The sequence below is a fragment of the Nicotiana tomentosiformis genome, chromosome 4, assembly GCF_000390325.3.
Source record: "Nicotiana tomentosiformis chromosome 4, ASM39032v3, whole genome shotgun sequence".
In the NCBI taxonomy this organism is placed as follows: domain Eukaryota; kingdom Viridiplantae; phylum Streptophyta; class Magnoliopsida; order Solanales; family Solanaceae; genus Nicotiana; species Nicotiana tomentosiformis.
In genome coordinates, this window is record NC_090815.1 from 40737538 (window position 1) to 40752651 (window position 15114).

The 15114-nt window shown below is 42.2% G+C and overlaps 1 protein-coding gene across 1 annotated transcript; it reads right to left on the reverse strand.

Moving 5' to 3' along the window:
- Positions 1-1293: 1293 nt before the first annotated feature.
- LOC138909546 (secreted RxLR effector protein 78-like) lies at positions 1294-1734 on the reverse strand. The gene has a single exon (XM_070200750.1). The coding sequence runs from the start codon at positions 1732-1734 to the stop codon at positions 1294-1296; it is 441 nt and encodes a 146-aa protein (XP_070056851.1).
- Positions 1735-15114: the final 13380 nt, after the last annotated feature.

Consider the following 15114-nt stretch of genomic DNA (forward strand, 5'->3'; position numbering starts at 1 on the left):
TAGGAAAATTAAAAGTATGGAATAAAAAATTAAAAGTAAAAGTAGGTGAAAATTATTTTTTTTTTAAAAAGTAAAAGAAAGTGAAAAATTAAAAAAATAAAAGTAAAAGAATGTGAAAATTTAAAAAATGAAAAGTAAAAGAAAGTTAGAATTAAAAAATAAAAGTAAAGGTTGCTGATATTTTTTAAAATAAAAGTAAAAGAAAGTGAAAATTTTGAAAAACAACAACAACAACAACGACTTAGTGAAATCCCACTAGTGGGGTCTGGGGAAGGTAGTGTGTACGCAGACCTTACCCCTACCTCGAGGGAGTAGAGAGGCTGTTTCCGAAAGACCCTCGGCTCAAGAAGACGAAAAGAGACAATATCAGTAACACCAATAGAAACCATAGGAAAAATAACATCATATAAATGAGAAAGTAGATGCGAAGCAAACGTGATAGAAAGTATATAGACGAGACACTATGGAAATAAAAGAGTAGTAAGACACAATATTGCCACTAGCTGACATCGGCAAAACCCCTACCATACTAGCCTCACAAAGGTTCAAAGTAAGGTAGACTCAACTACCTCATAACCTACAACCCTAATACTCGACCTCCACACCTTCCTATCAAGAGTCATGTCCTCGGAAATCTGAAACCTCGCCATGTCCTGCATGATCACCTCTCCCCAATACTTCTTAGGTCGTCCTCTACCTCTTCTCGTGCCCTCCAAAGACAGCCGCTCACACCTCCTTACAGGAGAATCTGGGCTTCTCTTTTGTACGTGTCCGGACCATCTGAGCCTCGCTTCTCGCATCTTGTCATCAATGGGAGCCACACCCACCTTCTCCCGAATATCTTCATTCCTGATCTTATCTATCCTAGTGTGTCTGCACATCCACATCAACATCCTCAATTCTGCTACTTTCATCTTCTGGATATGTGAGTTCTTAACAGGCCAACACTCAACCCCATACATCATGGCCGGTCTAACCACCGCTTTGTATAACTTACCTTTGAGTATCGGTGGCACTCTCTTATCACACAAGACTCCAGATGCTAACCTCCACTTCATCCACCCTACCCCAATACGGTGTGTGACATCCTCGTTGATCTCCCCTCCCGTCCGAATAACCGACCCAAGGTACTTGAAATTGCCACTACTTGGTATGACCTGTGATTCAAGCCTCACTTCCACGCCCACTTCCCTCGACTCAGTGCTGAACTTACACTCTAGGTATTCCGTCTTCATCCTGCTCAGCTTGAAACCCTTAGACTTAAGGGCTTGTCTCCGCACCTCCAACCTATTGCTAAACACTGGTTCGCGACTCATCAATCAGAACTATGTCATCGGCGAATAACATACACCACGGTACCTCCCCTTGAATATGGTGTGTTAACACGTCCATCACCAGGGCAAATACGAATGGGTTGAGCGCAGAACCTTGGTATAAACCCATAACAACTGGAAACTGCTCAGAGTCACCTCGTACAGTCCTAACCCGAGTCTTAGCCCCATCATACATGTCCTTAATTGCCCAAATGTAGGCAACTGACACACTTTTTGCCTCTAAGCATATCCAGAGAACTTCTCTAGGAACCTTGTCGTATGCTTTCTCTAAGTCAATAAACACCATGTGCAGATCCTTTTTCCTCTCCCTGTACTGTTCCACTAACCTCCTAATAAGGTGTATAGATTTCTTAGTAGAACGACCCGGCATGAACTCGAACTGGTCATCGGATATAGACATTGTCCTCCTCACTCTCGCTTCAACCACCCTCTCTCATACTTTCATGGTATGACTCAGTAATTTGATACCCCTATAATTGTTACAGCTCTGGATATCACTTTTGTTCTTATACAACGGAACCACCGTACTCCACCTCCACTCTTTCGACATCCTCTTCGTCCTAAAAATAATATTAAACACCTCAGTCAGCCACTCCAAGCCTGCTCGGCCCACACACTTCCAAAATTCAATCGAAATTTCGTCTGGCTCGGTCGCTCTGCCCCTACTCATATTATGCATAATTCCCACAACCTCCTCAACCTCGATCCGCCTGCAGTCCCCAAAGTCACATTGACTCTCAGGATGCTCCAGTTCACCTAACACAATATCTCAATCCCTATTTTCATTCAGAAGTTCATGAAAGTAAGTCTGCTATCTTATCTTAATCTGTGCATCTTCCGTCAATACTCTACCATCATCGCCCTTGATGCATCTCACTTGGTCCAAATCCCGAGCCTTCCCCTCTCCCATCTTCGCCAGCCGGAATAACTTCTTCTCTACGCCTTTCCCCCCAGTTCCTTGTACATACGGTCATAGGCTACAGTCTTAGCCTCTGTGACCGCCAGCTTAGCTTCGTTCCTAGCTACCTTATACCATTGCATGCACGCTCTCCTCTCCTCCTCACTTGTGCTCCCTACTAATTTTAGGTATGCTGCCTTCTTCACTTCTACTTTACCTTGGACCACTTCATTCGACCACCAGTCTCCTTTGTGTCTGCCAAAGATGCCAGTCGAGGTCCCTAACACCTCCCTTGCAGCCTCCCTTATACAGTATGCTATTGTCAACCACATAATGCTGGCGTCATCACTGTTCCTCCATGCTCCCATAGCTTACAACCGCCCCTCTAACTCCTGGGCTTATCCTTGGTCAAGGCACCCCACCTGATTCTCGGTCGTCCTTGGTCGGATCTTTTCCTTCTCTTTAACATAATACCAACATCCACCAACAAGAGCCTATGTTGTGTCGTGAGTATCTCACCCAGAATAACCTTACAATACTTTCACAATCCTTTGTCACACTCTTGAGGAGGAGATAGTCAATATGAGTCATCGCCACAATATTTTGGAAAGTAACCAAATGCTCATCCCTCTTCGGAAAGCTAGAGTTCACAATCACCAACCCAAAAGCCTTAGCGAAGTCCAACAACGAAGTACCTCCTCCGTTCCTCTCCCCAAAACCAAAGCCTCCATGCACCTCGCCATAGCCGCCTGCGGTCGAACCAATATGACCATTGAAATCCCCTCCTATAAATAGCCTCTCAGTAGGCGAGACTTGACGTACAATATGAAAATCAATAAATCACAGTTTATCTAAAATTAATTCAAGCCAAGTTGTAGTCAATAAAGCGAATGTGCTAGAACCACGGGACTCGAGGAATGCCTTACACCTTCTCCCCGGTCAACAGAATTCCTTACCCGGACTTTATTTTCGCAGACCAATAATAATAGAGTCAAACCTTCCTTTGACTAGGGATTCAAATAAAAGGTGACTTGGAATACCAAAAAAATCAATTTCAAGTGGCGACTCTGTAAATAAAATAATCCCTATTCAAATTTGTCACTTTAATTGAAAAAACTCTTTAACCCACAACAATCCATAATATATATATCTTTTGTGGGGGGGGGGGGAGGGGAGGGAAGGAGGTGTGACAAGAACCTCTGTAGATATTCTAGGATTTGAAACCAAGTCTTGATGCACAAGTAATTTTTCAAATATTTATTTAGATGAGGTCAAACTTAAACAGTGACATGAAAATAGTCTATACTAAAATTGGGCATGGTATTCTGATTCTCCCGGAGGAGGTGCGAGAGGATGGCATTGGAGGGCCAACGGAGAGGTAGAGGAAGGGCGAAAAAGTATTAGGAAGAGGTGATTAGGCAAGATATGGCGTTGCTCCAGCTGACTGAGGAAATGATCATGGATAGGAAAGTGTTGAGGTTGAGAATAAATGTAGAGGGTTAGGTAGCCGAGTGTTGTCCTTATTTACAATAGTAGCTTTGATACATCACTTAGGCCTCATTTGTTTGCACGTAATGGAGGTCTGAATCTTAATCATTCAGATTTCAGATATTAAGTGCGTTTGTTTTTAAAGTCTTAATCTTAATTATTCAGATCTTAATCATTAAGTGTATTTTTTTTTTACTTTAAGACCACTTAATGGGTCTGAATAGGTCTGTATGATTAAGATCTATAACAAAGACATAATGTCATTAAGATGTTATCATCTATATTTATTATTAAATGTCGTCACCGCCTACCATTATCAATTACCATCATGCCACCCACCACCAATATACTCAACCACCACCACCACCACCACCATCATCCTCAATCATAGCCGTCACCATTATTGACTACCACCACCCACCATTTTCACCACTCCTACCACCATCATTCTCAACAACAACCAATACTCATCTACCTCAACTATCACAACTAACCATCCCATCACCATCAACAACCATAGTAAGCACTGCTCATCATTATAAACTACCACCACCTTCCTCAATCACAACTACCACCACCACCCGCCATTATTAACTATCCCATCCACCACTACCATCCTCAATTATAATCGCCACTGCTACCAATCACCACTAACTACTACCCTGAACCACCACCATCAACCAAAACTACCACCAACCACCGCCTCTAGTCGGTATTCATAAGTACCATCGTTAGCCATCACTTCGAGCAACTACCGTATTTTAAAAAACTATATATTTTATTGATAAAACATTAGATTAATTAGTATTTCATTTGAATTTTATGTTTATTAATTTTTAAATAAAGATAAATTTTATACATTCAGATATTAAAAATCAAACAATTTTAATCATTTAGTATTTAGATCTTAATATACATCTTACTATTCAAATGTGTATTCAGGTTCAGATGTATTGATCTTTATACGTATCTTGATATTCAGATGTGTATTCAGATTCAGACGTCTTAATCTTAAAAAAAACGAATGAGGCCTTAGTGTCCTTCGTATATTTTTAATCCCTGGATTTCTGTTATTACTTGTTGCTGCCTTTGTTTCGATTTTCTGATTGCATTACTTAATGTAGTTTTGTATTTTCGCTTCGGTTGTAAGATTGGTTTACTTGTTATTGTCTCTCCCCTTTTTCTTTCCAGAGCCGAGGATCTATCGCAAACAGCCTCTCTGTCTGCGTACACTTTGCCCTCCTCAGACCTTACTTGCGGGATTACACTGAGTTTGTTGTTGTTGTTGCAGTATTCTGACCCCTAACTGGGGAAGGTCCACTTTTTGCATCCGGTTCGGGATTGGACTGAGACCGATGTCCAACTCACGAGCTGATCCAACCCAACCTGGTTGCTCCTTTTCTTAGAAAAATCCGTCTAACAATCATGTTTATGTAGTTGTTGCGAAGTGGCTATATTTTTAAAGACTCCAAAAGTTAGACCTTTACTTTCTCCATTCTCGTTTCATTCTTTCATCCAAAACATTGTCAGTACTATATATCTTAAAGCTCACGCAATGATTTCAACTTGGCCATCATATTCAGAATTCAGAAACCATCTTATGTGAATGAAAGAGAAAACAAAGGATGAGTATAAGAGAGAGATTATCGATTTTGATAATCATCTTCAGAGTAAACACTACAAAAGTGTTGGAAAATTTGAGAAACTTTCACTGTTCAAACAGAGAAGACAATAAGAGAGATCCTCTCAGCAGCAGTTACGTTGATCCTCTCAGAAACAGTTACGTTGTGACAGACGTTTGCTTTATTATTGACTCTACTTTTATTAGCTCGTAAGTCGTACCGTTTATGTGACTCAACTACTCTATTTGACACTCTAGGAGTTTCTGTTTTGACCCACAATTGTTAATTTAAACACTTGTTAATTGTTATGCATCTCAATTCCTGGTTACAGTGTTTAGGAAAAAAAAGAAAAAACTTTTAAAATCTATGAACTACAACATGCCAAATAAAAAGTCTAAAATTAATTATTTCCAAATATATAATGTTGTAAAATCGTGCCAATCCGACAAAATGTATGAATAATATAATAAGATCGGTAAAATAAAGAAACTATCATGTCTTGCCGCTCCTGATCGGCAGAATTTGTATGGACAATTTATACAAAAGTTATGTCTCTCTCTGGAATAGTTGTGGATAAGGCAAGTTTTGTCCATCCGGCCCATTTAAGATCGGATTTCATCCCTAGCAATTCTCATCAACTAAACAAAAAGCTCCCAACAATTTTGTATACGGTCAAAACCGGTTAGTTCTTCGTACGAACTGGTCGAAATGGTAATGCATTGGATCGAAGATCAGGTTGAGGTCCGAAGTCAGGTCATCAAGCTTTGAGCCCTAGTGACCGATCAATGTCGAGCTCGATATCATTATCGAACTCGAATCCAAATCGAACTATGATGAAGTTATCGAGCTTACGAGGCAGAGACCGACCAATATTGTCCCCGAATCAATACAAGGCTCCGAATCAGAATCGAGCTCGAGTCGATATCGAGCTCGAGTCAATATCGAGCTCATAGACAAGAGTCCTTGCAACCACACTAGGGGAGAGAATCCTGACAGAAATTATGGAAAAGCTGATTTATCATGGGTCTTCCACTATGTATTTTTAATTGTATCTAAAGTAGGATCTCTCCACTATAAAGTGGTTGGTTATTATTTCTGTAGAGGACCAAGTTTCTACATACATTGCAACTGAGAGATCATACACTCCTATATTGAAGAGTTATCCTTTTTTAGCTATATAGATTGATTCATCTTGCTTAATCCATAAATCATCTTATTTCCAACTTTGCTTATTTTTCATCCTTTGCAATCAATGTTCGATATTTCCATTTTACTCTTACAATTTGTATCAAGTTATACCACATACCTATAGAACTACGTACAAATTCAACTCTATCCGTTTTTCGGGTAAACAGTTTGGCGCCCACCATGGGGCTAAGGATAACAGTGGTTATTTGGTACAAATTATCAAAACACGCCATTTTACGCTTGTTTCTGGAAGCGTCTTTGATTTCTAATTAGCAATGACGAGCTATCAATTAAATGGCTTTACCTATCGACAACGAAGCTGGTCTTCAAGGTGAGAACAACAACTTGACGCCCAGGACCGAAAAGCCGCTTGTCGACGCCATTGAAGCTCGAGTCGAAGTGCCATTAGACGTTAATTCGCATGTGTCCATTGAAGCAAATCTACATTCTGAACCTGAAAATAGCATTCATGGTGGCACTCGATCTGCAGCTCGAGATACCCATAACGTCAAAGAAAACAACGTCAGTTTGCGCATGATTTTCGAAATGTTGCAAGCTCAACATGCAGCAATATCTAAGTTACAGAGTCAAACCCAGATACCGAGTAGGCCGGAGCCCAGTCCACCCCGAGAAATTGCCCACAGAACAGAACCAGCTATAGTAAGGTCAAATGAGCAAGAGTCGGGGACTAATCCCGAAATTACTAAGATGTTCGAAGAACTGACGAAAAGAATAGAATCAGGTGAAAGGAGGATCGAGGCAAACGACAAAAAGGCGGAAACATATAACTCCAAGATTGATCAGATCCCGGGGGCACTACCGATATTGAAGGGCTTAGATTCCAAAAAACTCGTACAAAAGTCTTTCCCCCCAAGAGCGGCTCCTAAACCGATCCCAAAGAAATTCTGAATGCCCGAGATTCCTAAATATAACGGAACTACCGACTCCAACGAACATGTCACCTCTTACATATGTGCCATAAAAGGGAACGACCTAGAGGACGATGAAATCGAATCCATATTATTGAAGAAATTCGGTGAAACCCTGTCAAAGGGAGCAATGATATTGTATCATAATTTACCATCTAATTCTATCGATTCTTTTGTTATGCTTGCAGATTCCTTCGTAAAAGCACATGCCGGGGGCCATAAAGATTGAGACTAGGAAGTCAGACCTGTTCAAGGTAAGACAAAAGGATAATGAGATTCTAAGGGAGTTCGTATCTCGTTTTCAAATGGAACAAATGGATCTGCCACCAGTCACAGACGATTGGGTTGTTCAGTCTTTCATTCAAGGTTTGAACGAACGAAGTTCGACGGCTTCATGACAATTGAAGCATAACCTGATCGAGTACCTAACTATTACTTGGGCCGACGTGCATAATCGGTACCAATTAAAAATTAGAGTCGAAGACGATCAGTTGGGGTCTGAACTCGCTGTTAGAAGGGATATCAATCGAGAACAAGGTCCGATCAGGGACCGATACCGACCGTGTAGTGAAAACCACATAATCAATGAATCGAGACGCAACCCCGGACAAGGCAACAAAAGAAGTGATCGAGGTCAAGGGTCTCGGGGGATGATGAACAGAAATGGGTTCGACAGGCCTACCGTACCTAAGGAAGCACCATGGTTATCTGAGTATAACTTCAGCATTGATGCATCTGCCACCATATCGGCTATCAGACGCATCAAAGATACCAAATGGCCTCGACCCATGCAGACCGAACCTGCCTAGAGGAATCCCAATCAAATGTGTGAATATCATGGAACCCATGGCCACAGAACGGAAGATTGAAGGCAACTAAGAGAGGAGGTAGCCCGATTTTTCAATAAAGGGCACCTTCAAGAATGTTTAAGCGACAAGGCCAAAAACCATTTCAAAAATAGGGATTTTGGCAAACAAAACGAATAGGAAGAATCACAGTACATCATCCACATGATCATCGGCGGCGACGATACCCCTCAAGGGTTGGTGCTTAAACATACTAAGACATCGGTTATGAGAGAAAAGCGACCTCGAACTCAGGATTACGCACCTATAGGAACCTTGTCTTTTAATCATGAAGATGCAGAAGGAGTCATGCAACCTCAAAACGATGCACTGGTAATATCCGTACTTATGAATAAAACTAAGGTTAAGCATGTGTTAACTGATCTAGGTAGCTCGGCCAACATTATTAGATCGAAGGTTGTAGAACAGCTCGGTCTACAGGACCAGGTCGTACCCACAGCCCTGGTTCTAAACAGATTCAATATGGTATGTGAAACCACCAAAGGCGAGATAATTCTGCCGATAAACGTGGACGGGCCCATCCAGGAAATGAAGTTCCACGTAATCGAAGGCGACTTGAGGTACAATGCCCTTTTTGGAAGGCCATGGATCCACAACATGAGAGTTGTACCTTCGACCCTACACCAGGTTCTTAAATTCCCAACATCGAAGGGAGTCAAAATAGTGTACGGAGAACAACCGGCCGCGAGAGAAATGTTTGCCGTCGAAGAAGCAATTTCGATATCCTCACCTTCGTCAACAAAGGGGTCGGACTCGAAAGGGGAACAAGATGCCAAATAGCAATCACAAATGTCAGCTTCAACCAAACCATAAAATCATAAGATTGACGAAGATGATGATCAAAGGATCCCTCGATCGTTCGTGGTTCCAGATGATTCCGACGCTACCCAATAAACAATTGAAGAATTGTAGCAAGTCATACTAATCGATCATTTGCCCGAACAAAAGGTATACCTAGGAACGGGATTAACCCCCGAACTTAGGAAAAGACTTATTCAATTTCTTATCTATAACATAGATTATTTTTCTTGGTCCCATTTAGATATAACAGGGATCCCCCCCAGATATAACGACGCATCGGCTAAGCCTGGACCCTAGGTTCAAATTGGTGAAGCAAAAGAGAAGACCCCAGTCCGAGGTAAAGCACGCATTCATAAAGGGTAAGGTAACTAAACTTCTTAAAATAGTGTCTATTCGGGAGGTAAAATATCCCGAATGGTTAGCCAATGTAGTTGTAGTCCCTAAAAAGGGAACAAAATTAGAATGTGTGTAGTTTATAAGGATTTAAACAAGGCGTTCCCCAGAGATTCTTTTCCGCTGCCCAACATCGATCGCATGATCGATGCCACGACCGGCCACCAGATCCTTACTTTTCTAGATGCCTAATCCAAATGAACACGGAAGACCAGGAACAGACTTTATTTGTCACCAAGTATGGAACATAATGTTATAATGTGATGCTCTTCGGGCTAAAAAATGCATGAGACACTTACCAACACCTAGTAAATAAAATGTTCGAGCAACAAATAGGTAAGTCAATGGAAATTTATATTGATGACATGCTAGTTAAGTCCCCGCGTGCAGAGGACCATTTGGCTCATTTGCAGGAAACATTCGAGATTTTAAGGAAATACAACATGAAGCTCAACCCCGAGAAATGTGCTTTCGGGGTCGGTTCGGGCAAGTTCCTCGGCTTCATGGTATAGAATCGGGGGATCGAGGTCAACCCCGATAAAATCAAGGCTATCAAAGATATCGCCATCGTGGACAGTGTAAAAGTCGTGCAGAGGCTAACAGGATGGATTGCTGCCTTAGGCCGATTCATTTCAAGGTCGTCAGATCGAAGTCACGAATTTTTCTCTCTACTCAAAAAGAAGAACGATTTCGCCTGGACCCCGGAATGCCAACATGCATTAGAGGAACTGAAGCGATATCTATCGAGCCCACCACTGCTTCATACTCCAAAAGCAGACGAGAAACTTTGCTTGTACTTGGGAGTATCGAAAATCGCGGTAAGTGGTGTCCTAGTTCGAGAAGAGCAAGGTACGCAATTTCCCGTTTATTATGTGAGTCGAACCTTAGGGGAAGCAGAAACTAGATATCCACATTTAGAGAAATTGGCACTTGCACTGATAAGCGCCTCTAGAAAGTTAAGACCATGCTTTCAATGTCACCCCATATGCGCATTAACCACTTACCCACTACGTAATATTTTGCACAAGCCCGAACTATCAGGCCGATTGGCCAAATGGGCCGTCAAACACAGTGGGTACGATATCTAATATCAACCCCGGACGACCATCAAGTCTCAAATTTTAGCGGACTTCGTGGCCAATTTCACGCAAACCCTCGTACCCGAAATCGAAAAGGAACTCTTGTTGAAATCGGGTACATCATCAGGGGTATGGACCTTTTTCACAGGCGGGGCTTCGAATGTGAAGGGATCCGGGCTAGGCATTGTCTTAAATCCGCCTACGGGTAGTACTATTATGCAATTAATCAAAACTACTAGGTTTACTAATAACGAGGCCGAGCATGAGGCCATGATTGCAGGTCTCGAGCTAGCTAAAAGCTTGGGAGCAGAAGTCGTTAAAGCCAAGTGTGACTCTTTACTGGTGGTAAATCAAGTAAACAAAACCTTCGAAGTTCAAGAGGATAGAATGCAAAGGTATTTGGACAAACTACAGGTAACTTTGCACCGTTTCAAAGAGTGGACTTTACAGCATGTACCTCGAGAACAAAACAGTGAGACTGATGCACTTGCAAATTCGGGATCATCGGTCGAGGAAGATGAGATAAGCTCGGGGACTGTCGTTCGACTCTCGAAATTCGTGATCGAGGAAGGTCATGCCGAGATAAATTCTACAAGCTTAACCTGGGATTGGAGGAATAAGTATATTGAATACTTGGAGGGCCCTACGAACCAAAGCTGCTCGATTCACATTGACTGCAGATGGAACATTATACCAAAGGACATTCGATGGACCATTGGCAGTATGATTAGGTCCAGGAGACATCGACTACATCCTACATGAGATTCACGAGGATACTTATGGAAATCATTCTGGTGCCGATTCATTAGTCCGAAAAATAATCAGAGGAGGATATTATTGGATCGATATGAACAAAGATGCAAAGAAGTTTGTTCGAAAATGTGACAAACGTCAAAGGTTTGCACCGATGATCCATTAGCCCGGAGAGCAACTTCACTCAGTTCTATCCCCATGGCCATTCATGAAATGGGTAATGGTTATCGTCGGCCCTCTGCCATCGGCCCCAGGTAAAGCTAAGTTCATTTTATTTATGACTGACTATTTTTCTAAATGGGTTGAAGCACAAGAGTTCGAAAAAATAAGAGATAAAGAGGTTATAGACTTCATCTGGGATCATATCGTATGTCGATATAGGATACCCGCCGAAATAGTGTGTGATAATGGTAAATAATTTATCGGCAGCAAAGTGATGAAATTCCTCGAAGACCACAAAATAAAAAGGATATTATCAACACTGTATCACCCTAGTGGGAACGGAGAGACCGAATCGACAAACAAGACTATAATTCAAAACCTAAAGAAAATGTCGAACGACGCTAAGGAAAAATAGAGAGAAATTCTACCCCGAAGTTCTTTGGGCATATCGAACAACATCAAAATCTAGTACGGGGGCAACCCCGTTCTCCTTAGTATATGGCTCCAAAGCCTTGATCCCAATCGAAGCCGGGGAACCTAGCGCCAGGTTTCGATATACAACAGAAGAGTCAAATCACGAGGCTATGAATACTAACCTCGAATTATTGGATGAAAAACGAGAAGCTGCTCTCGTCTAATTGGCCGCCCAGAAGCAGCGGATCTAAAGATACTATAATCGAAGAACCAATCTTCGCCATTTTAAAATTGGGGACTTAGTGCTAAGAAAAGTCACCCTCAACACCCGAAATCCAAATGAAAGAAAACTGTGTCCAAACTGGGAAGGACCGTATCAGGTTCTCGAAAGCGTCGGTAAAGGATCCTACAAGCTCGGTATTATAAACAGCAAACAACTACCAAGCAATTGGAATGTGTCGCACCTAAAATGATACTACTGCTAAGGTACGACCCTCCCATGTTCGTTGATATTTCAAAACTAACCCTTGCAGGAGTTCGATCAGGAACAAGAATGGATCATTCAACACGAAGCCCTATGTCTGAAAGCACGCGTTGCACTCTTTTTCTCTTAGACCGGTTTTATCCCAAGTTGGTTTTTCGACTAGGTTTTTAAAGAGGCAACCTTTGATCGTGCTAACTTAGAACAATTCAACAGTATCCGAGGCCCCTTTACAATCGACCTCGAATACTGGGGGGCATTACCCTTCAAATATATCAAGTTCGATGCAAGAAAGTTACTTCATAACAACAGGGTTCCGATAGGAAATATTGTAAGAGCCAAATGGTCAAAACGAACCATGCTCATGTAGTTGGCCCGAGCCCTGATACAAAACATGAACACATGTATAATGACTGACAAAGAAACATTTCTTCTTTACCGATATCTTATATCCAAGAAAATTTCCTCTATTTCGAGATTTATTATGCAAACAAGCTCAAGGGCTGACCATTAATTCAAGTTCGAGAAAGCACTCTATCGACCATTATGCCTATGGGCTACACCACTTCGAGTTCGAGCAAGCACTCACTCGACCATTAAGCCTATGGGCTACATTACTTCGAGTTCGAATCACTCACTCGACTACTAAGCCTACGGGATACTCTTATTTCCAGTTAGAGCAAATATTCACTCGACCATTAAGCCTACGGGCTACATTACTTCGAGTTTGAATCACTCACTCGACTAATAAGCCTACGAGCTACTCTTATTTCGAGTTCGAGCAAAAACCCACTCGACCATTAAGCCTACGGGCTACATTACTTCGAGTTCGAATCACTCACTCAACTAATAAGCCTACGGGCTACTCTTATTTCGAGTTCGAGCAAACATTCACTCGACCATTAAGCCTACGGGCTACATTACTTCGAGTTCGAATCACTCACTCGACCACTAAGCCTATGGGCTACTCTTATTTCGAGTTCGAGCAAGCACTCACTCGACCATTAAGCCTACGGGCTACATTACTTCGAGTTCGAATCACTCACTCGACTACTAAGCCTACGGGCTACTCTTATTTCGAGTTCGAGCAAACACTCACTAGACCATTAAGCCTACAGGCTACATTACTTCGAGTTCGAATCACTCACTAGACTAATAAGCCTACGGGCTACGTCACTTCGAGTTCGAGCAAGAACTCACTCGACTACTAAGCCTATGGGCTACTCTTATTTTGAATTCAAGCAAACACTCACTCGACCATTAAGCCTATGGGCTATATTACTTTGAGTTCGAATCACTCGCTCGACTAATAAGCCTACGGGCTACATCATCTTGAGTTTGAGCAATCACTCACTCGACCATTAAACCTACGGGCTACATTACTTCGAGTTCGAACCACTCACTCGACTAATAAGCATACGGGCTACATTACTTCAAGTTCAAGCAATCACTCAACTCGACTACTAAAGCCTATAGGCTACCTTATTTCGAGTTTGAGCAAGCACTCACTCGGTTATAAAGGATACAAGATCCAAATTCGATCAAATTGCCTAAAGCCTTATAAAAACCTTCATAAGGCATGAATGAAACAAAATATTCTCAAGGCAGAGAATAAAACAGAGTCGAGTCAGGAAAAGAAAAGATCTTTATATATACAAGAATATTTCCAATGTCCGAACAGGACGCTACACAAAAAACCAAAATGAAAACTAAGGGCTAATTTTCCTGCTTATCTACGGGGGCAAGCTCTTATCCATCGGGCTCCTCCCCGCTCTCGGACCCACTCTTGCTCTCATTCGTAGCTTAACCCAGGTAGAACCTTTTTGCCTAGGGAATCCAGCTCATAGTTCCAGGTAGAAGTACTCTTAGCCTAGGCTGATTTTCGTAGCTTAACCCAGGTAGAACCTTTTCTCCTAGGGGGATCCAGCTCATAGTTCCAGGTAGAAGTACTCTTCGCCCAGGTTATTTTACAGTAGCTTAACTCAAGTAGAACCATTTTGCCTAGGGGGATCCAGCTCATAGTTCTGGGTAGAAGTGCTCTTCGCCCATGCTTGTTTTTCGTAACTTAACCCAGGTAGAACCTTTTCGCCTAGGGGGATCCATCTCATAGTTCCGGGTAGAAGTACTCTTCACCCAGGCTGTTTTTCATAGCTTAACCCAGGTAGAACCTTTTCACCTACGGGGATCCAGCTCATAGTTCCGGGTAGAAGTACTCTTAGCCCAGGCTGATTTTCGTAGCTTAACCCAGGTAGAACCTTTTCGCCTAGGAGGATCCAGCTCATATGTTTCCGGGTAGAAGTACTCTTCGCCCAGGTTGTTTTACGTAGCTTAACCCAGGTAGAACCTTTTCGCCTAAGGGGATCCAGCTCATAGTTCTGGGTAGAAGTACTTTTCGCTCAGGATGTTTTATGTAGCTTAACCCAGGTAGAACCTTTTCGCCTAAGAGGATCCAACTCATTGTTTCGGGTAGAAGTACTCTTCGCCTAGGTTGTTTTTCGTAGCTTAACCCAAGTAGAACCTTTTCGCCTAGGGGGATCCAGCTCATAGTTCTGGGTAGAAGTACTCTTCGCTCAGGATGTTTTACGTAGCTTAACCCAGGTAGAACCTTTGCGCCTAGGGGGATCTAGCTCATAGTTCCAGGTAGAAGTACTCTTCGCCCAGGTTTCTTTTACGTAGCTTAACCCAGGTAGAACCTTTTCGCCTAGG

Excerpts from the sequence above, each read along its gene's own strand:
- LOC138909546 (XM_070200750.1), bottom strand. The coding sequence starts at position 1,734 with ATGTCTATATCCGATGACCAGTTCGAGTTCATGCCGGGTCGTTCTACT.